Source organism: Moschus berezovskii, chromosome X, assembly GCF_049115385.1.
Source record: "Moschus berezovskii isolate FMDL1 chromosome X, NW_MosBer_1.0, whole genome shotgun sequence".
Classification (NCBI taxonomy): Eukaryota; Metazoa; Chordata; class Mammalia; order Artiodactyla; family Moschidae; genus Moschus; species Moschus berezovskii.
The window spans coordinates 63,386,358-63,408,182 of record NC_142488.1 but is presented as its reverse complement, the minus strand read 5'-3'; the positions used below and the strand labels follow the sequence as shown (position 1 = coordinate 63,408,182).

At 45.3% G+C, this 21,825-nt stretch overlaps 1 protein-coding gene across 3 annotated transcripts; it reads right to left on the bottom strand.

Annotated features, from left to right (window-relative positions):
- Positions 1-5,934: 5,934 nt before the first annotated feature.
- Positions 5,935-9,957, bottom strand: LOC129564377 (uncharacterized protein CXorf49 homolog). 3 transcript variants are annotated; one of them, XR_008687486.2, is made up of 4 exons: positions 9,658-9,957; positions 9,278-9,482; positions 7,047-7,195; positions 5,935-6,105 (listed from the first exon to the last, which is right to left on the bottom strand). XR_008687486.2 is itself a non-coding variant. In XM_055438321.2 (4 exons), exons 1-4 carry the CDS (start codon positions 9,862-9,864, stop codon positions 5,952-5,954), a joined length of 639 nt encoding a protein of 212 aa, XP_055294296.2. In that variant the 5' UTR covers positions 9,865-9,957; the 3' UTR covers positions 5,935-5,951. The 3 variants fall into 3 exon arrangements, 2 of the variants coding, with proteins under 2 accessions (XP_055294296.2, XP_055294298.2); XM_055438321.2 differs by having other exon boundaries at positions 7,123-7,195; XM_055438323.2 differs by lacking the exon at positions 7,047-7,195.
- Positions 9,958-21,825: the final 11,868 nt, after the last annotated feature.

The following is a 21,825-nucleotide window of genomic DNA, read 5'->3' as shown; positions in this document are numbered from 1 at the left end:
TGTAGCTTGCGGTGTAAAGTCTTTTGACTCCTTGCTTGAGTTTTTTCCTCAGTATTTTATCCTTTCTTTGCTGCTAATGTCAATGGAATTGTTTTCTTAATTTCCATTTCAAATTGTTCTTTGTTAGTGTATAGTAATCCAACTGAGTTTTGCTTTTGGGTTTTGTGTCCTACAACTTTGTTGAATTTGTTTATGAGTTCTACCAGTTGTGTGCATGTGTGTGTGTGTGTGTGTGTGTGTGGGTGCATGTAATCTTTTGAGTTTTGCATGTACAAAATCATGCTATCTTCAACAGAGATAATTTTACTTCTTTCTGATTTGGATGGCTTTTCTTTCTTTTGCTTTCCTAACAGCTCTGGCTATGACTTCCAGTTGTTGAATACTAACATGACGGGGAGAGCGGGCTTCCTTGCCCTGTTCCTTACCTTAGAAGAAGAGATTTCCGTTTTTCCCCACTGAGTATGACGTTAGTTGTGGCCTTTATGATGTCGAGGTAATTTCTTTCTACTCCTAGTCCTTTGACTGCTTTTCCTCGTGAAGGAGTGTTGAATTTTTTATGCATCTATAGAGATGATCATGTGACTTTTGTCCTTCATTCTGTTCATGTGTTTTATTACGATGATTGATTTTTATATGTTAAACTATCCTTGCAACCAAAGGACAAATCCCTTTTGACTGTGGCACATAGTCCTTCTAATGTGCTGTTGAATTGTTCTGCTAGTATTTTGTTGAGGATTTTTGCATCTGCATTCGTCCGGGAAAGTGGCCTGTGGTGTTCTTTTCTTTTGGTGCCCTTGATATCAGGATAATGCTGGCCTCATAAAATGAGTTTGGAAGTGTTCCCTCTTCTTCAGTCTTTTGGAAGCATTTGAGAAAGATTGGTATCAGTTGTTTAAATGTTTGGCGGAATACTCCAGTGAAGCTATCAGTTCTTGATTTCTTTTTTTTTTCCTTTGTGAGGAGGTTTGTCATTACTGATTCAATCTCATTGTTGGTCTCTTGGGTTTTCTGTTTCTCCTTGATTCAGTTCTGGTAGATTGTGTGTTTCTAGGAATTTTTTCATTTCTCCTAGATTGTCCAATTTCCTGCCACAATTGTTCATAATATTCTCTTTTTTTAAAAATTTATTTATTTTACTTGGTGGCTAATTACTTTACAATATTGTATTGGTTTATCCTGTTTGTTATTGTTGCATTGGTTGTAATATCCCCTCTTTTATTTATGATTTTAGATATTTTTGTCTTTTTCTCGTAGTTAATCTAGGTAAGTATTTTAAAAGTAATTCTCTGTGTATAAAGAAGTTTGCTCACAACAGTGTTTTTTATAAGGGCAAAAAACCCTGACTGCTACTTAGATTTTCATCACAAAAACTACTAATATCTGTTGAAACTTTACTCTGTGCTAGGCCCTCTACAGGCACTGTGACACTTAATTCTCACAACAGCCATATGAGGTCGACACTAATCTGATCCCTATTTTATATACGAGGCACAACTATGTGATAACCTGTCCAAAGTGAAACATCTAGTAGGTGGTGGAATCAGGATTTAAACTCTGGTCTTTGGGTTTATATAGATAGAAATCTGTGTTGTACAACTATTAGAAAAGGAAGTATGCCGCAATAAAAGATATACTGCACTGTTCTAAGCAAGAACTCAAGAAATCTGCAAGTACCTAAAAACGTTGTATGGAAACATGAATGTCCAGGATGGGTTTCTGGCAACTCCAGGTCTTGTTTTTTCTGACTGTATACAGATTCTCCACCTTCAGCTACAAAGACTGTAATCAATTTCATTTTGGTATTGACCATTTGGTGATGACCATGCGTAAAACCGTCTCTTGTGCTGTTGAAAAAGGGTTAAGATACAGTTTACTTACAATTTCTCTGAGCCACTATAAGCACATCCTCTTATGGTACCACCACCACAATGGAAACAAAAAACTTTTTCATCACCTGCAAAATTGCTTCTGGTTTTTTGTAGTTTAACCCCTTATGTCAATTCCCAGATGCAGGCAACGCCCCATCTGTTTTCTCTATATATAGTTTGGCCCCCTCAAGAATGTGAAGTAAATGGAATAGGCAGTAGGTAGACTTATCCATGAGGATTCTGTGAGGGAAAAGGATATATAGGTGACTCGTGGATGTGCAATGTACATGGCACCTGAGTATAGTGAAATGGGTTGATTGTTACCTACCTATTCGTCAGGTTGAAGGCTTTCACTCTCTATAATGTGGATATGTATTGTCTGTTTCATTCAATGCAATTTCTCTTCTATGTGTGGAAAGGTTGTTTTATGAAATAGGAATGGCAAATCTTTTAAAAGAAAGTGAATCTTCTTTGTAAAAGTCCTCCATCTGCATCTGAGCAGTACTTACCAGGACACCAACACTGCACAAGCACAGGTACCGCAAGCACACCGTAGTCATTCAAACGCTGCTCCCTGGGTCACACAGGGACAGCCCACATGGCAACCCTGGCAGCCCCAAAGTGCCCGGCTGGACCTGCCCATTAGAGGTGAGAGTCTCCCCACTTTAAGTCAGCTGAGTAGCAGGCTTTATTGCATCTGCAAGCTTAACCAACTGCTATCATGCAAAGGAACATAAAAGCCAACTGCGGGGATTCGGACTTGGACATTTTGGGGCATGATTACTGTGCCCACCGCAGCCAGTGCTCTCTTCACGGCTCACCTACTGTAAATTCTTGGATTGTGCCAGTCTCCCTCAAGAGTCCAGAGAGAGAGGCAGACCTGGGGCTGATGCTGGTGGGGTGGGGGTGTGATGGGGAGGGAGCGTCTTCCCAGGAGTTGGACAGGCAGCAGAACCAGGCAGGATGGGGCCTAGGGCTCTCCAGGGCAGCTGCTGCTGTCACCCAGGCTGGAGAAGCGGCCTGAGGGGGAAGGGCGACAGGGGTGCGCTGAATGAGGCTGGGCTTCGGCCTTCCTCCTACCCCCTGGGGCCCAGATGTATTTCTTTAGCCTATGCCTCAGGCCCTGCCACGGATTTCCCACTGGAAGTGGAAGGCTTGGGGCTGAGCCAAGGCCTGTGATGTATGTTTCCAGCAACATTACAGTGAGGTAGTTGGTCTGAACTGTGCGCTTAGAGGAGGGAAGTTCAGTTCAGTTCAGTCGCTCAGTCGTGTCCGACTCTCCGTGACCCCATGAATCACAGCACACCAGGCCTCCCTGTCCATCACCAACTCCCAGAGTTCACTCAAACTCATGTCCACAGAGTCGGTGATGCCATCCAGCCATCTCATTCTCGGTCGTCCCCTTCTCCTACCGCCCCCAACCTTGCCCAGCATCAGTCTTTTCCAGTGAGTCAACTCGTCGCATGAGGTGGCCAAAGTATTGCAGTTTCAGCTTTAGCATCAGTCCTTCCAATGAACACCCAGGATCGATCTCCCTTAGAATGGACTGGTTGGATCTCCTTGCGGTACAAGGGACTCTCAAGAGTCTTCTCCAACACCACAATTCAAAAGCATCAATTCTTCGGCGATCAGCTTTCTTCACAGTCCAGCTCTCACATCCATACATGACCACGGGAAAAACCATAGCCTTGACTAGATGGACCTTTGTTGGCAAAGTAATGTCTCTGCTTTTTAATATATTATCAAGGTTGGTCATAACTTTCCTTCCAAGGAGTAAGTGTCTTTTAATTTCATGGCTGCAATCAGCATCTGCAGTGATTTTGGATCAGGGAGCCTGGTAAAAAGTGAATGAGGGGTTCTGTTCACACCCTCCCACCTCCCCTTCCATGAGCTTCTCCACTTCCTCACCCTGGTGACCACAGGCTCGGGCCCCTCTCTGCCCAAAAGTGGTGCCGATGCTGCTGCTGGACTTCTCCCTGCGCACAGCTTACCCACATGTCTCTGTGGGCAGAGACCTCAGCTGGAAGGTCTCTGCCAAACTTACTCACTCGGACAACAGCAAGATGTGCTACACAACCTGGCGATAACCACTGGGTCAGGGTCAGGTCACAGCTGTGTATTAAGTGATCAAGACCAATTGGTCCTGGGGTAGGGGGTGCGTCTGAGTGGAAGGAGGAAGTTCCACCAATGTTCTACCCCGACCCTGAGGTCTCTGACTGTTCCAACCCACACGTAGTCTGTCCACCTGACCTCATGCCAAGAGACCTGGAAGGGAATAACGTGAGAGTATGGGGAAGTGCTCCCCATTGTCCAGGTGCAGTCACACCTAACTTCGCTTCCTCATGGCATCCATTTGCCCCTGCCTCAGGTAACTCATGTTGGGCGGTCTCCGGTTTCTGACATGAGCAGCAGTATCCCAGGTGCTCTCCAGAGCCACCCTTCCCATTTTCACCCATCCACACCCTCAGCAGTTGGCAGATATCAGAGAATGGCAAGGTAGGATCCAGAGCCTCCTCCAGCGACTCCAGCACTTTGAGAGTCCCAACACCCTGTCCTGAGCTTTGGTGAATCCTGCATCATCCCCCTCCTACATTTGGGGAATGTGACAGCACCCCTTGAATAATGGGGATCCGACCCTTGCTTCACCTCACTCAAGGCTTTACAGAACCTGGACCAGTCTCGACTTTCTTTACTGCCTGAATCCCATCCTTCTGCCTCAAGGGCATTATCCTTGCAGACTTCTGTTCACATAGAGAGATGTCCAGGCACCAACTCTGAATGTGCTACCTACCATCATACCCCCTTTTGTGTAATAAAACCCTGATCTTTCAGGAATGGTGTCAGGCAGAACCTACCCTCAGTTCACTCAAACACAGATCTGTCTCTCTGAGTCTCAGGCTGGCACAGTCCTGGAGTGCTGGCTGAGGCAAAGGAAGTGTTCCCCAACTCCAGCGAGGGGGAAATTGAACACGGAGTTCAGACTCATTGTCATGGTCCCTAACGAGTTAGTCTGGGATACTGTACTGGGATACTCTGGGAAATATCATTTGTTGGAAGATCTGTGTCATGGGTCTGGTCGAACATATTTGACAGGGACCCTGCAGAAAAGAAGCTACTAACCACACTTGCCATAGAGCATGATGGGCCCATTTCCACTCATGGGTGTAGAGAGGCTCAGGCTGGAGGCGAGGGTGGTCAGCTGGCTAGGGCAGGAAGGATGTGAACACACCAAGGACTGCACCATCCATCTCTAGCTGCCAGGGTGCACTCTGACCCAGGTTGGGAAAAAAACAGATGCGTCTCCTGACCCCCAGCCCAGAGACTAGCCTGTTTCCTGTGTTCCCTGTACCTTCCCTCCTGCTCCCCAGCTCACTGGGTCCGGGCTTCATCCCCAAGCCCTTTATAGAATCCAAAGAAGGAGAAGCGAAACTATTGTTGCCTGAGTCTCAGGGGTGAGGGCTGAACAGGAGAGGACGACAGTGTGCAGGCTCCAGTGTGCAAGGTGGGACTGGGGCGGGGCGGGGGTAGGGGCAGTAGGGGCTCCACTGAGAGGGCGGAGCCTGGGGAGGGAGAGATGAGCACACCTGGGCCCGTTGCCACCTGCTGAACCACACATGCAGGCAAGGTCACCAGTGGCAAGTCAGGGTGGGATCGAGGGTGCTCCAGTGGAAAGGAGAGTGGTCAGGATAAGCAGGACAGAGTCCAGTGCAGCAAGGAGAACGGGTTGGAGCTCCGTAAGGGGTTCCTGAGTTCCTTCCAATGGAAGGCAGAATGTCAGCGATGGATGGGAACCGGCAAATCCCAGAGGGGGCTGTTTAGAGAACTAGAGAGGGCCTTTAGCGGAATGGGAGGATGTGCCAATGTGGCCAGACAAGTCCCTCAGTGAACCCAGACTGGGAGCACTCCGCTGCCCTGATGGCCTGGACGGTAGCAGAGGCTGACCCGGAGTCCCCACCAGATTCCAGAGATACTGTTCTGGAACAGGCTCTGATATGGAGTGGCTGCCCACCAGGCCTTGCCCCACTCCACCAACCCCTATCCCCCAGAGACAGGGCAGAACACAGAATATGGGAAGTCCTTTAATCAACAACTGCTGTGAGACTGGGGCAGAGACGGGGCAAAACAAGGGGCAGAGGATGCCCTGGTGGAGGCAGAACAGGAGGCAACAAGCTTGGCCACAGCTCGCCAGCCCCAGAGGTAAAAGCTGCTCCTCTTGCAGGAAGACGTTGGGCTCAACCTGTGAAACAGCAGAGTCAGGGAAAAGCCTCAAGCCAGGGCCAGCCCACAGCCCTGCTCAGCAGCCAGGACTGTGGGAAGGGGTATGGAGTGTGTAACACTCACTTCAAAGCACTTGGAACTTGTAGGCCAGGTGCTGCATGGCGGCTGCAACAGGGAGAGGCACAAGAAGGTGCTCCAGACAGAGGGATATAGAAGCCTGTCCCCATGGGGAAGCACCTAGCCCTGCAACCTGAAACCCACGACCCCATCCTTGGTGCAAAGAGCTCTGGGCCTGATCACTCCCCACCACCTGATTTAAATGTGGAGCTATTTCCTAAAATGAACCAAAATATGCCAGCAGCTCTCAAGTTCAAAAATTGTCTCACAAACAAACAATCTAACGAGAACCTTAGAGGCCCCACCAAGCAGCAATTAAAGGGAAAAATCAACAAGGCATCTCTACAAGTCCTATCAGAAGGACCTCTCTAGGACTCAAATGGCTGGCAGAGTGTGCACGCAGTCCACACAGTACTTTGCTTCTTGTCCGCACGCCCAGCTGAACACGCACCACACACTCCAGGGACAGGCTTGCTAGGTTCTCCTCCCCACAGGAATGCTGATCCCTGCGAGGCCCCCTGCACCTGCAGCCCACCCCACCTCAAGGGCCCACCCAGCTTATGCCCTAAAAACCCGCTGCTCTCTGTCCCTGGTTCCTTATACCAAGTTTCTCCTTAAGCTCGTCTATCTCTCTCTGTAGCACCAGACACTAGGCCAGCAGACACAGGAGGAAGAGAAACGGTTAGTATACACTGCCCTCCCGTCACCTCCTTTTTCTCCTCTCCCCAGGGCCACCCACTCAAAGCCAGATGTCTAGAACGGCAAGGGAAAGACTTTCTTCAGTGGAAAAGAGGTAGGTTCCTTCTGAGGGGTGTGGGATGGGGACGAGGTGGGGAGGCCTACACATTTCAGTGGAACTCGGATCCAGATTCCACCATGAGGACTGGGTGTGCATTTCAGGAGCCAGAGGAAGCATTACCCGAGGACAGTCCAGCATTCCCAGTGGCTGCTGCTTCCTTTCCAGTCCTGGGGAATGGTCGGTTCCTGGTCACCTGAGAGGGAAAGGGCACACAATCCAGCTTCCCAGGCTCCCAGTGCCGTGGAAAGGGCCAACCAGGCTCTAACGCGAGGTGAGGTAGCACCTCGATCTGCTGGCAACAAGCCTCCCCTGCTCTGCCTGCCAGGCTACACCTTCTCTATGGGCCTGCCTCCCATGTTCCCCAAGAGCAGCATTTTCACCACTGCGGTCCCCAAAGGCTGTGGTTCTGGGTTCGAGTCTCTCAGAGCTGCAGCCACAGCCAGCACCTAGGAGAGCACTTCATAGAAAAGGCTATTACCCTGCAAGGTTACAGCCAGAGTAGCTGTTGGGGCAATGCCACCGATCGCCTCTGCCAAACAAATCCCACAGAGGACGATGGGGCCTGGGCAAGCCCTGCTGACCCCTGGATTCCCATGGAAGAAGCTGCCTAGGAGCAAGGCTGAGCCCCCAGGAGAGAGAGAGACAAAGACACAGAGGTTTCTGCCCTCACCCCTGGTCCCTTCGCCCTATATCAAAACCCAAGACACTCATCTGAGGGTTCAGGCCCTCTGGGCATGCCTTCTCCCCATTTCAGGGCCAAGGGCTCTGACTTTCCTGGATCCTGGGGGTCTCTGATGTTGAGGTCATCACTGCTGGGTTCTCCATGATGTGCCCACGGAGAAGATGGCCAAGGCCAGTGAGTGGGCAGCTAAAAGAGAGATTTTTCACCAATCTGGACCAAGGATGTGTGTGTATGTTTACCTGTGTGTGTACCAGTGGATTTATGTATCTCTGTCTGTGTGTGTGTGAGCAGGTGTAATTTGGGACTGGGCTGAGGCAGGGGAATGGGAAGAGAATTGAAAGGCTGATCTCTTTAGCACTTTCTCCATCAGTCAGCCCCAGGCCAGCAGGCAGAGCTGAGTTGGGGACAACAGTGAGGCACTGAGAAAGCCCGGGCTACCTGCAAGAATTTTGGGGAACAGCTAGGAAGTAGGATTCACGAAAGTGCTGCATCTAAACACTGAAGCTCTACGAAGCTTTTAAGGGGTCCCCTTGACACAATTAAGCTACCAGCCCTCCCTTCCTCTCTAGTCCAGACTCACGGAGACTGGAATCAGTTCAGGGTGGAGAACCGAGCCCAGCACAGCAAAGTGCTACTCTAATGTTTGTCCCCAGTAAAAGGGCCCTAATCTGGCATCCTAATGACTCACTGACCAAGGGGCCCCCAATGTCGTCCCTTCAGAGACAGACGGAGGGAGCACGGGTGAAGAAGTGACTCCTGGGGAGGGTAGCGGGGGAAGAGTGAGGAGAGAGGAGGGGTCTGGCCTACTCGGCCCTTTGTGAGTGGGTGTCTATTTGGGTCGTTGTCTTCTCCTGACACCGCCATTGCTGCCACAGCCTCCCATGCCCTCCTGGCCACAGGTTTTGCCCCAACGCCCGTGTGCTTGGACTCTTTGATTCCCAAATGGACCAAGGTATACCTCTTGGACCTCACAAGCAGTGGAATGCCAGAGACTGAAGGCAAGGTGGCCGGTTACAGGGGAATGGCTGAGATTCGCTGCTCCCAGGAAGGGAAGGTTCTCCCCAGGGCAGGTTTGGAGACGCCCCGGAGGGATTGCTTCTCCTGGTAGTGACCTAGGAGGCTGTCTGTAGTGGCAGCTTCAGTAGCTGGCGCTACTGGCACTCCCTGGTAGCTCTGCCGGCGGCCACCCTTCCCCCAGAGCTCGCTCTGCATTTTCTTAGGTGGAGAGATGTTCAGCTCTGCACGGCCCTGCCTGTCCTGCCTTTCCACAACCGTAGTGAATCCTCGCAGAGCGGAGGACAGGAAGGGGCCTGGCACGTTAAGCAGGAGATTCTCCCTGCCTTAGACAGTCGAGTGTCTGGGCGTGTTCCTAGGACCCTTGAGGCTGTTGAGCTTGGCCTGGCCTCCTTCTTTGAAATACATGCTAACCCTCATCAGCTCTATCTCACTGAGCTCATCAGAGGACTCGGAGTCAGACAGCAGCCCAAACGGGCCTTCCGAGGGGGACCGCTGGTGATCCGCAGCCACGTTCAACCTACTCTTAGTGGCTCTCTTAGGGTTCCCCCAGGCCCGGCCCGCCTCGGCCCCACTGACCTGGAGAGGGCCGGCAGCAGCCAGCACCGCTGCCCCACAATCTGGAGGACTGTGCCTCGACCGCTGGATCTCCCTCGATGTCGGCCCACAAGGAGGACACATCAGTGATCGCATAGCTCTCTGGGGACAGGTATCTGCGGATGCCCAGTACATCCAGGGTGCCGCTCAGCTGCCGCAGGACGGCCGCCACCGACTCGTCAGCCAGCTGCAGGGCCGGCGTCCCCTTTGTCCTCGACCAGGAAGCCAAGACGGCCTTCGCAGCCCCTCAGCACCGCTCCCCCCGCCCCCTCCGCTTCCAGCACCTCCCGCTCTGAGTTTGATCCCTCAGGGTTTGGGTACCCACCTCCACCCTCACCCTCGCCACCTCGCGGTGTCCTCACCTCGGAGGCCAGTCCAGGTCCCTGCGGGGCTGTGGAGCCGGCCTGAGGGACGCGGGTCTGCTCCCTGCCCTCTGGGCCGAAACCCGCCTCCCAAACTGACACTTCACCATCTGGGGAGCTCACGTAGCGATCTGTGTGACCCCGGACCTGGGGTGCAGTTGCGGTGGCAGTGGTGGTGCCGGTCACAGAAGGTGAGGCCAGCGGCATCTGGAGCGAGCGGTCAAGCACCACAGGCACCTCACGCACAAGATTGTGGCAAAAGGCGCCGGGGTTTCAGCTGCCCGGGACGCCCGCGCCATGGCCTCCTTATTGGTCCGGTTCCCGCCAACCAGCGCGCGCCTTGTTGGCCCGCCCCCTCGAGGAGCAACCAATGGGGCCAAAGGCCTCCTCCGCTTTGCTGCCACGCCCAAGGGTCATCAGGGCAGTTGAGTTGGCGGGGGAAGGGGATGGTATGAGTACCTCTGTCAAGCCTCTCGTCCCACCTCCTCCTGTCCTGCCTTCCCTTTCTGCTTAGAGTCACAGCTCTGAGCCCTGACTGTGCAAAGTGAGTGGAGCGGGAAGCAGGAGGGTCCGGAGGGCCCTGGTCTCCTGGGAGGTGAGGATGAAACGTCAGAATGGAGACGTGGGCATTAGAACGTGCTGAAAGCATTTGCCAGCCTCCCTTCCACCACAAGCCTTACGACCCAATGAGAGAATGGGCAGAGGAGTCCTGCACTCAGTGATCACTGGTCGGCGTACTTCTCCATACGTGGCCAGAGGGCAAAGGGATCCTATTTTTGTTCTGCAAGCAATCTGCCTCATCTGCTTCCATCAAACGTTCTTGGCAGGCAGATTTCGGGGACAGACTGGGGTTGACCTCACTCCCTCAGCTCTTTCTTTTCCCCACTCTGAGGTAATTCAAAGAGGGAGTTTGAGTGTCCAGTTACACCCACAAAGAGGCTCACCACCACTGATCCTGGAGGCAAACTAACACCATGAATCGGGTTTCACACTCTAGGACGACAAGCTTCCAAGAGCTTAACCATTCCGGGAGTGGGAGAGTTTAGGAGCAAACCCCTGTGACAGTGTGCACCACCGTCTTGCACAGAGATGCATTTGGGAGGTAATTTGGCAAAATCTATGAAAAGCAACTTATACAGCAGGGACCCTGTGCCTGGCACTCTTCTAAGTGCTGTACGTAAATAGTAATGCTTCCTAGTGAGACTCCTGGGACGATAGTACCAATGATTACCAGCCTCTTACAGGTGAGGAAACAGGTTCTGAGAGGTTCAGCCACTGGCCCAAGGGCATTTGGCCCATAGGGATCAGTGGCAGAATTGAAGCCAAGCAATATGACTCCAGAGTCCTTGCTTTGAGCCAAAGGTTTAATCTTTAAAAAAAAAAAAAAAAAGCTATTTTTTCTCTGTTCCAGGAAGTCCGCTGCCCGGTACAATTTCCAGAGACACGCTGGTACTTGTACAAAAACACATGCACAGTGGTGTTGGTGATGGGAAAAACTGAGAACACTCCCAATTCTCTTCAGTAAGCAAAGGGATCAATGCAACATGCTGTGGCATCCAGTAGATTCAAGTGTGGCAGTCCAAAGGAATGAATCAGGCCATTATCGATTTCAAAAGCATCCTCCTGACTTCATACTGCAAGTTGCAGGATGATGGTGTTGGATACATGTCTGTAAATTTATTAAAACCCAAAATGAATCCTATCTAATGTTTGATAGCCTTTGGTTGTATGTATGTTTCAGGTTCTGAAGTGTGTTTTTCACTGGCTGGGATATATATTGGCTAGCTCCTAACTGGATCCAGTAGGTGTATGGAACACAGTTTTGGCTTGGATCTCCCCGGTTGGTTAGGAAGGTGTACAGTAGGTTTCCTTTAGGCTCAACATTGCCTACAGGTACCCTGAATGCAGCTGCTGTCAGTCTGACTTCAATATGTGCATGCTGGGTTCAACCAGTTCTTCCATGGTATGATTATTTGGCCACAATATTTATTCCTTCAGCTGGAATAGAAGATATTCCATATAGAAACTTTAACAAAATTCATATAGAAGCTTTAACAAAATTCACCCAGGAAGCCTTTAATGATAGTAACCAAGCCATTAGTTTGCTCAATTCAGAAATTTCCATGGTGAGAAAAGCAGTCCTGCAGAATGCATGGCCCTCAATATTCTAACAGCTTCCCAAGGGAGACCTTATACTATAATACATAGTGAATGCTGTATTTTTATACCTAATGAGTCTTCTAATGCAACCCCCTTTATGATGTATATGAAAAGTCAAATTTCCACTCTGAATGATCCTCTTCCCAGTTTAAGGGAAATGCTAGGAAAATGATTTGGTTCAAGAGAGTACTGGTTTAAATGTTTACTAATGATATCCTCATATTTATTGGCAACTTTGATTACAGTCTGTGTATCTTATAAAGTGATAGTGTCTTGATTTTTGCATCGTGTATCACCTGTTCCTAGTAAAATAATGATGTCTATAGAACTTGAAACTATTGATCGGTTCAGAGGTTAAAGCGTCGTGCCTCCAATGTGGGAGACGCGGGTTCGATCCCTGGGTTGGGAAGATCCCCTGGAGAAGGAAATGGCAACCCACTCCAGTACCCTTTCTGGAGAATCCCATGGACAGAGGAGCCTGGTAGGTTACAGTCCACGCTGTCACAAAGAGTCGGACAGGACTGAGCGACTTCACTTTCACTTTCTTTCACTTTCATAGTTCTCTTTAAAGTGATGCATGTGTATAATTCATATGCATGTTAAAACTGGGATAGTCCTATTGGACAACTTGGAGTTGACTTTTATTCTTTGCCAGATATCTTACTATTACCACCCTCTAAAAGAAAACAGAGAGCTAGGCCTAGGACCCAACAGGGAGGGACATAGTGGACCCAGGGCAAGTGAAGAACCAATTGAGAGACAAAATACTTGATCACCTAATGCTTTCTATTGAAAGATTAATGATCAAAAAGAGAACTGATGAAATAAAATTATAAAGTACACACACACACACACACACACCAGTCAGCCCCACTAAATGTTTGAGAATCGTATAATCTATGTACAAGCATGTTTTCTTTTCATTCCAGTCCCAAAGAAAGGCAATGCCATAGAAACTTAAACTACCACACAACTGCATTCATTTCACACATTAGCAAAAGAATGCTCAAAATTCTCAAAGCAAAGCTTCAATGGTACACAAATGAGAACGTCCAGGTATTCAAGCTGGATTTAGAAAAGGCAGAGGAACGAGAAATCAAATTGCCAATGTTCATTGGATCATAGAAAAAGCAAGAGAATTCCAGAAAAACACCTACTTCTGTTTAACTGGAAAATTCTTAAAGAGATGGTAATACCCTACCACCTTACCTGCCTCCTGAGAAATGTGTATTTAGATGAAGAAACAACAGTTAGAACTGGACATGGGATAATGGACTGTTATCAAATTGGGAAAGGAGTACATCAAGGCTGTATATTGTCACCCTGCTTATTTAACTTAAATGCAGAGTACATTATGTGAAATGCCATTCTGGATTAAGCACAACCTGGAATCAATATTGCCAGGATATTTATTAATAACCTCAAAATGCAGATGACACCACACTTATGGCAGAACATAAAGAGGAACTAAAGAGCTTCTTGATGAAGGGGAAAGAGAAGAGTGAAAAAGCTGGCTTAAAAAAGCTAAGATCATGGCATCCAGTCCCATCACTTCATGTCAAAAATGGATGGGGAAACAATGGAAACAGTGACAGACTTTATTTTCTTGGGCAACAAAATCACTGCAGGTGGTGAGTGCAACCATGAAATTAAAAGACACTTGCTTCTTGAAGAAAAGCTATGAGACACCTAGACAGCATATTAAAAAGTGGAGACACTACTTTGCCAACAAAGGTCCGTGTAGTCAAAGCTATGGTTTTTTCAGTAGTCATGTATGGATGTGAGTTGGACCATAAAGAAGGCTGATCGCTGAAGAATTAATGCTTTTATTAATTCTTGGTGGTGAACTGTGGTGAAGCCCCTTGGACTGCAAGGAGATCCATCCAGTCAATCCTAAAGAAAATCAGTCCTGAATATTCATTGGAAGGACTGATGCTGAAGCTGAAGCTCCAATACTTTGGCCACCTATTGTGAAGAGCCAACTCATTAGAAAAGACCCTGATGCTGGGAAAGATTGAATGTGGGAGGAGAAGGGAATGACAAGGGATGAGATGGTTTGATTGCATCACCAACTTGATGGACATGAGTTTGACCAAGCTCTGGGAGTCGGTGAAGGAAAAGGAAGGCTGGCATGCTGCAGTCCATGGGGTAGCAAAGAGTCAGACATGACTGACTGACTGAACAACAACATGCAAGCAAACAAAAGTCCAGGATCAGATGTCTTCACAGGCAAATTCTATCAGGCATTAAGGGAAGAGTCAATACCTATCCTTCTGAATCTATTCCAAACTCATTCTATCAGGCCACTGTCACCCTGATACCAAAAGCAAGCAAAGATACCACCAAAAGAGAAAATTATAGTTTGCTATCACTGATAAACATAGGCACAAAATCCTCAAAAAAACAGTAGCAAACCTAATCCAACAATACATTAAAAGGACCATAAAATATGATCAAGTGGGATTTATCATATGATACAAGAATTTTTCAATATTCACAAATCCATAGGTCTCTATATGCAGAAAAAGCTTTTGAGAAAAATCTAATAACCTTTTATGATTTAAATAAAAAGTTTGCATTTCCTGACGAAGGAGGCAAGTGGGCTTGAGTCTAGATATTTAAATCAGATTCCTGCTTGCACTTTGAAATAGAAATAACAACAGAAACAGGGTAGTCAGGCTTTGTCTCCTGAGGACACTTTAAGATGATAGCTATGGCAGAGACAGAGAGGGGCTACACCCTGTTTGAGTAAAAGATCAAGAGATCACATATTTCCCATCCTCATGGCAGGAGATACACGGCACATATGCAGAATGTGCTCGTTGGGGGGTCAAAAAGAAAAGGGCACCACCTCATAGTATGTGATGCCGTCACCCCCATAGGTCTCTGGGCTGGCTTCTATCTTGGAATAGAGTAGTGCATGCATGTTGGGGAGGGTCCTAGGGCAAGTCAGATGTGGGAAAAGAAACCAGATAACTGGTCAAACATAAACTAAGACCTAGAAGGACTGCCCTATATAAATGACTTAACTGACTCTTTACTGCACTCCTCCTCATTACGACGGATGCCCACACTGTCTCTTTCCAAGTGTGTATCTTTGCCTTCAGTTCAGTCTCTCAGTTGTGTCCCACTCTTTGCCACCCCATGGACTGTAGCATGCCAGGCTTCCCTGTCCATCACCAACTCCTGGAGCTTGGTCAAACTCATGTCCATCAAGTCAGTGATGCCATCCCACCACCTCATGCTCTGTTGTCCCCTTCTCCTCCTGCCTTCAATCTTTCCCAGCATCAGGGTCTTTTCCAATGAGTCACTTCTTCGCATCAGGTGGCCAAAGTATTGGAGCTTCAGCTTCAGCATCAGTCTTTACAATGAATATTCAAGACTGGTTTTCTTTAGGATGCACTAGTTGGATCTCCATGCAGTCCAAGTGACTCTCAAGAGTCTTCTCCAACACCACAGTTCAAAAGCATCAATTCTTCGGCGCTCAACTTTCTTTATATATAGTCCAACTCTCACATCCATATATGACTACTGGAAAAACCATAGCTTTGACTAGACAGACCTTTGTTGGCAAAGTCATGTCTCTGCTTTTTAATATACTGTCTGGGTTGGTCATAGTTTTTCTTCCAAGGAGTAAGTGTCTTTTAATTTTATGACTGCAGGCACCATCTGCAGTGATTTTGGAGCCCAAGAAAATAGTCTGTCATGGTCCACTGTTTCCTCATCTTTTGCCATGAAGTGATGGGACTGGATACCATGGTCTTAGTTTTTTGAATGTTGAGTTTTAAACTAGAATTTTCACTCTATTCTTTCACTTCCATCAAGAGGCTCTTTAGTTCCTCTTTTCTTTGTGCCATAAGGGTGTGTGTATCTAAGGTTATTGATATTTCTCCTGGCAATCTTGATTCCAGGTTGTGCTTCATCCAGCCCGGCATTTTGCATAATGTATTCTGCATATAAGTTAAATAAACAAGATGACAATATACAGCCTTGACGTACTCCTTTCCCAGTTTGAAACCAGTTCGTTGTTCCACGTCAGTTGCTTCTTGCTGCATACAGATTTCTCAAGAGGCAGGTCAGGTGATCTGGTATTCCCATCTCTTGAAGAATTTTCCACAGTTTGTCATGATCCACACAGTCAAAGGCTCTGGCATAGTCAATAAAGCAGAAATAGATGTTTTTCTGGAGCTCTCTTGCTTTTCCAATGATCCAACGGATGTTGGCAACTTGCTCTCTGACTCCTTTGCCTTTTCTAAATCCAGCTTGAACATCTGGAAGTTCTTGGTTCATGTACTGTTGAAGCCTTGCTTGGAGAATTTTGAGCATTACTTTGCTGTCGTGTGAGATGAGTGCAATTGTGCAGTATTTTGAACATTCTTTGGCATTACCTTTCTTTCAGATTGGGATAAAAACTGACCTTTTTCCAGTCCTGTGGCCACAGCTGAGTTTTTAAACATTGCTGGCATATTGAGTGCAGCACTTTCACAGCATCATCTTTCAGGACTTGAAATAGCTCAACTGGAATTCCATCACCTCCACTAGCTTTGTTCATAGTCATGCTTCCTAAGGCCCACTTGCCTTCACACTCCAGGATGTCTGGCTCTAGATGAGTGATCACACCATTGTGGTTTTCCAGGTCATTAAGATCTTTTTTGTATAGTTCTTTTGTGTGTTCTTGCCACTTCTTCTTAATATCTTCTGCTTCTGTTAGGTCCATACCATTTCTGTCTTTTATTATGTCCATCTTTGCATGAAATGTTGCCTTGGTATCTCTAATTTTCTTGAAAAGATCTCTAGGCTTTACTATTCTATTGTTTTCCTCTATTTCTTTGCACTGATCACTTAGGAAGGCTTTCTTATCTCTCCTTGCTATTCTTTGGAACTCTGCATTCAGATGGTTATATCTTTCCTTTTCTCCTTTGCCTTGCTCTTAACTAAACAAACTGTTTCTCTGTGTGTTCTCCCACTTGTGCTGTATCACTAATAATAAACTTTGTACCTGTTTTTACAATGGAAACAGTGACAAACTTTATTTTCTTGGGTTCCAAAATCACTGCAGATGGTGACTGCAGCCATGAAATTAAAAGACACTTACTCCTTGGAAGAAAAGTTGTGACTAACCTAGACAGCATATTAAAAAGCAGAGACATTACTTTGTTGATAAAGGTCCATCTAATCAAAGCTATGTTTTTTCCAGTAGTCATGTATGGATGTGAGAGTTGGACTATAAAGAAAGCTGAGTGCAGAAGAATTGATGCTTTTGAACTGTGGTGTTGGAGAAGACTCTTGAGAGTCCCTTGGACTGCAGGGAGATCAAACCAGTCCATCCTAAAGAAAATCAGTCCTGAATATTCATTGGAAGGACTGATGCTGAGGCTGAAGCTCCAATACTTTGGCCACCTGATGCGAAGTACTGACTCATTGGAAAAGACCCTGATGCTGGGAAAGATTGAAGGCAGGAGGAGAAGGAGACGACAGAGCATGAGATGGTTGGATGGTATCACCAACTCGATGGACATGAGTTTGACCAAGCTCTGGGAGTTGGTGATGGACAGGGAAGCCTGGCATGCTACAGTCCATGGGGTCACAAAGAGTCAGACACAACTTAGTGACTGAACTGACTGAAAGTTTTTACTTCCTTGAGAAATGCATTTTTCAATGGGGAAAGAGCTAGGGAAAACTTGCTTCTAGCCTCTAGCCATTTTCAGTCTAGTGGGTAGGATTCCTGGTTTTCATCCAGGCTACCCATGTTCAATTCCTGGGCAGGGAACTAAGATCTCATTCAAGCCACTGCTCACTGCTGCCTCTCAACATGGATTGGAAGAATCAAAACTGTCAAAATGACTACACTACCCAATGCAATCTACTTATCCAATGCAATCCTTATCAAATTACCAATGGTACCTTTCTCGGAACTAGAAAAAAAATCTCAAAATTTGTATGGAGACACAAAAGACCGTGAATATCCAAAGAAATCTTTTGGAGAGAGAAAAATGGAGCTGGAGGAATCCGGCTCCAGGGCTTCAGAGTATACTACAAAGGTACAGTCACCAAAACAGTGTGGTACTGGCACAAAAATAGAAATATTGATCAATGAAACAGGATAGAAAGTCCAGAAATAAACCCATGCACCTATGGTCAATTAATCTATGACAAAGGAGGCAATAATATACAAATGAGAAAAGACAGTCTCTGCAATAAGTGGTGCTGGGAAAGCAGTATGGTTACACATAAAAGAATGAAATTAAAACATGCCCTAATATCATACAAAGAAATAAACTCAAAATGGATTAAAGACCTAAATGTAACACCAGATACTATAAAACTCTTAGAGGAAAACACAGGCACAACACGCTTTGACATAAATTGCAGCAATATGTTTTTTCATTCACCTCCTAGAGTAATGAAAATAAAAATAAACAAGTAGGACCTAATTAAAATTAAAAGCTTTTGCACAGCAAAGAAAACTATAAATAAAATTAAAGACATCACTAAGAATCAGAGAAAATATTTGCAAACAAACCAACCAACAAGTGATTACTTTCCAAAATATGCAAACAGGTCACGCAACTCTCTCTATATATGTATATATACATACATATATATATATATATATATACACACACACACACACACACACAGACACTGGCTTGTCATACATTTTACATCTATGCACATTACAAACTCTAAATACATTATCATTGTTCTTTTTTAAATTGTCAATTTTAAATATTTTTAATGAATAAAAATATCTTCCATGTTTGGCCACATAAAAAGTAAAATAATTAAATAAATAAAATAAAAACTGGTCAATTTGCCTAAGTTTTCAGGCTGATTAGAATAAAATGGCTCATAGTGTCCTCTTTCCTCTCAAATTCTAATTTTGGAAATATTAATATTTCTCCTACACATAGTAGTTGCAAGAAAATAACACAGAACACCCAAACATCCTTTACCTTAACTGACCCATTATTAATATTTTGGCAAATTTCCCATATTCTGTTTCTGTCTCTGTTTTGTTGAATCATTGGAGTTACTTTAAGACATTGCAATGTTTCTTCTCTCAATATTTCAGTATGTATCTCTTCAGAGAAAAATTAGTCTGCCTCAAATCTTAATGTGATTATCATACTCAGGAAACTTATCTTTGACAATATAATTAACTTACTATATGATCTTCATTCAAAATGTCTGATTGTCCCAATATTGTTTTCGTACCTGAACTCTAAAATAAACCTTGCTTCCAAATAAAGGTTATGTAGTGCATTTGGTTGTCAGTGTCTTTTAAACTATAACATTTTCCTAGATTTTTATTTGGGGGGGTCTTGCCTGATATTGAAATTTTTAAAGATCCATCCCAGGTGGTTTTCAGAAAGCTTCTCCAGTGGAATTTGTCTGATTGCTGCTTCCTGATTCCATTCAGGTTAAACATTTCGGCAGGAATATTGCGTAGGTGATGTCCTGTTCTTCTGAATTTATGGCATCAGAATATTCTTATGATTCTTCCAATTCTATTCAGATACACTTGACATACAGCACTGTATAAATTTAAAGTGTACAGCATAATGATTTCACATACATACATCATGAAATGATTATCATTAATAAGTTTAGTAAACATGCATCTTCTCATATAGATAGAAAATTAAAGAAAAAATTTTTCTTGTGATGAGAACACTTGGGATTTATTCTTTTAACAACTTTCATATATAACATAGAGCAATGTTAATTGTATTTACCATGTTATACATTACATAACTCATACTTATTTATCTGATAACTGGAAGTGTGTTCCTTCTGCCCACCTTTGTCCTCTCCCCCACACCTACCCTTTGGTAAGTGCAAATCTGAAATCTTTCTGTGAATCTTTGTTTGTTTGCCTGTTTGTTTGTTTTTGAAGTGCAATTGACCTACAACACTATATTAGCTCCTGGTACACAACATGTATTAATGTATTTCTGTACATTTCAAAATGGTCAGCACTATAATTCTAGTCATAGTGTGCCACCATACAAGATAGTACACAGTTATTGGCTATATTCCCTACACTGTGCATAACTCTTTCCGTATCTGATTAAGTTGCTGACCTCTTAAATTTAAACACATTTTAACGCCCCCACATTTTTAATCCTCTCCTCATGTTTACTGTTTCTGACATCATATTTTCCCATTTTTTTTCTGTTTATTCCTTAACTAAGGGGTTTCCCTGGTGGCTCAGTGCTGGAGATGTGAGTTCGATCCCCAGGTTGGGAAGATCCCCTAGAGAAGGAAATGGCAACCCACTCCACTATTCTTGCCTGGAGAATCCCATGGACAAAGGCGCCTGGCAGGTTACAGTCCATGGGATCTCAAAGAGTCGGACATGACTTAGCAAATAAACAACAACAACAATCCATTAACTACGTATTGTGGATATAGATAATTTTACTACTTTTGTCTTTTAACCTTCCCACTAGCTTTGTAAGTCATTGATACAGCTTTGTGAACTGTATATTTGCCTTTATCAGTGAACTTTCTCCTTTCATCATTTTCATATTTCTAATTCTGTCTTTTCTTTTTTGCTTGGAGAAGTCCCCTTAACATTTCCTGTAAAGCTGGCTTGATGATGCTGAACTCTTAGCTTTTGCCTGTCTGTAAAACTTTTGATCTCCTTCAAATCTGGATGATAGATTGGAAGAAATGACAGATTACCATTAGTGTCTTCTTGGCTGTAGATTTTTCTCTTTATTATTTTAAATATATCGGACCACTCCTTTCTGGCATGCAGAGTTTCTGCCAAAAAGTCCCTTGCTTGTAACTTTCTGCTTTTCCCTTGCTGCTTTTAATATCCCCTCTTTAGCTTTAATTTTTGCCATTCTAATTACAATGTGTCTTGGTGTGGTCTTTTTGTTTGGGACTCTGTGTTCCATTACCTGGATGCCCAGTTCTTTTCCCAGGTTAGTAAAGTGTTCAGCTAGTGTCTTCAAATGTACTCTCTGCCCCTTTCTCTCTTTCTTCTCCTGCTGGGACCCCTAGAGTTCAAATATTTCTATGCTCAGTGTGGTCCCAGAGGTGTCTGAAACTCATGTCTGCTTATTCTTTCTTTTTTCTGTTCATCTTCAGTGATTTCCACTATTCTGTCTTCCAGGTTATTGAGCCGTTCCTCTGTATCATCTCACCTACCGTTGAAGTGTATTTTTCATTTAACTTATTGTACTCTTCAGCTCTGTTTGGTTCTCCTTTAGATTTTTTATTCTTGGTTCTTTTTTTAACTTTTTTATTGATTATTTTTCATTGGAGGATAACTGCTTTAAAATATTATGTTGGTTTCTGACATACATCAACAGGAATCAGCCATAGGTATACATATGTCCCTTTCCTATGCTTTTTTGTACCCTCCTCTTGAACCTCCTTCCCAGCTCCCACCCCATCCCACCCATCTAGGTTGTCACAGAGCAGCAGGTTTGAGCTCCGTGTGTCAGACAACAAATTCCCACTGGCTATCTGTTTTACATATGGTAATATATGTGTTTCAATGCTACTCTCTCCATTCGTTCCACCCACTCCTTCCCCCACTGTGTCCACAAATCTGTTCTCTGTGTCTGTTTCTCCATTTCATCCCTGCAAATAGGTTCATCAGTACCATCTTTCTAGATTCCATGTGTATGCATTAATATCCAATATTTGTTTTTCTCTTTCTGACTTACTTCATTCTGTATAATAGGCTCTAGGCTCATCCACCTCAATAGAACTGACTCAAATGCATTCCTTTTCCTGGCTGAGTAACATTCAATTGTATATATGTACCACAACTTCTTTATCCATTCATGCATTTTTTCCATTATGGTTTCGTTATGGTATATGCCCAGTAGTGAGATTGCTGGGTCTTATGGTAGTTTTATTCCTAGTTTTTTTTTTTTTTTTTTAAGGACTCTCCATACTGTTCTCCATATTGGCTGTATCAATGTACATTCCCACCAACAGTGCAAGAGGGTTCCCTTTTCTCCACATCCCCTCCAGCATTTATTG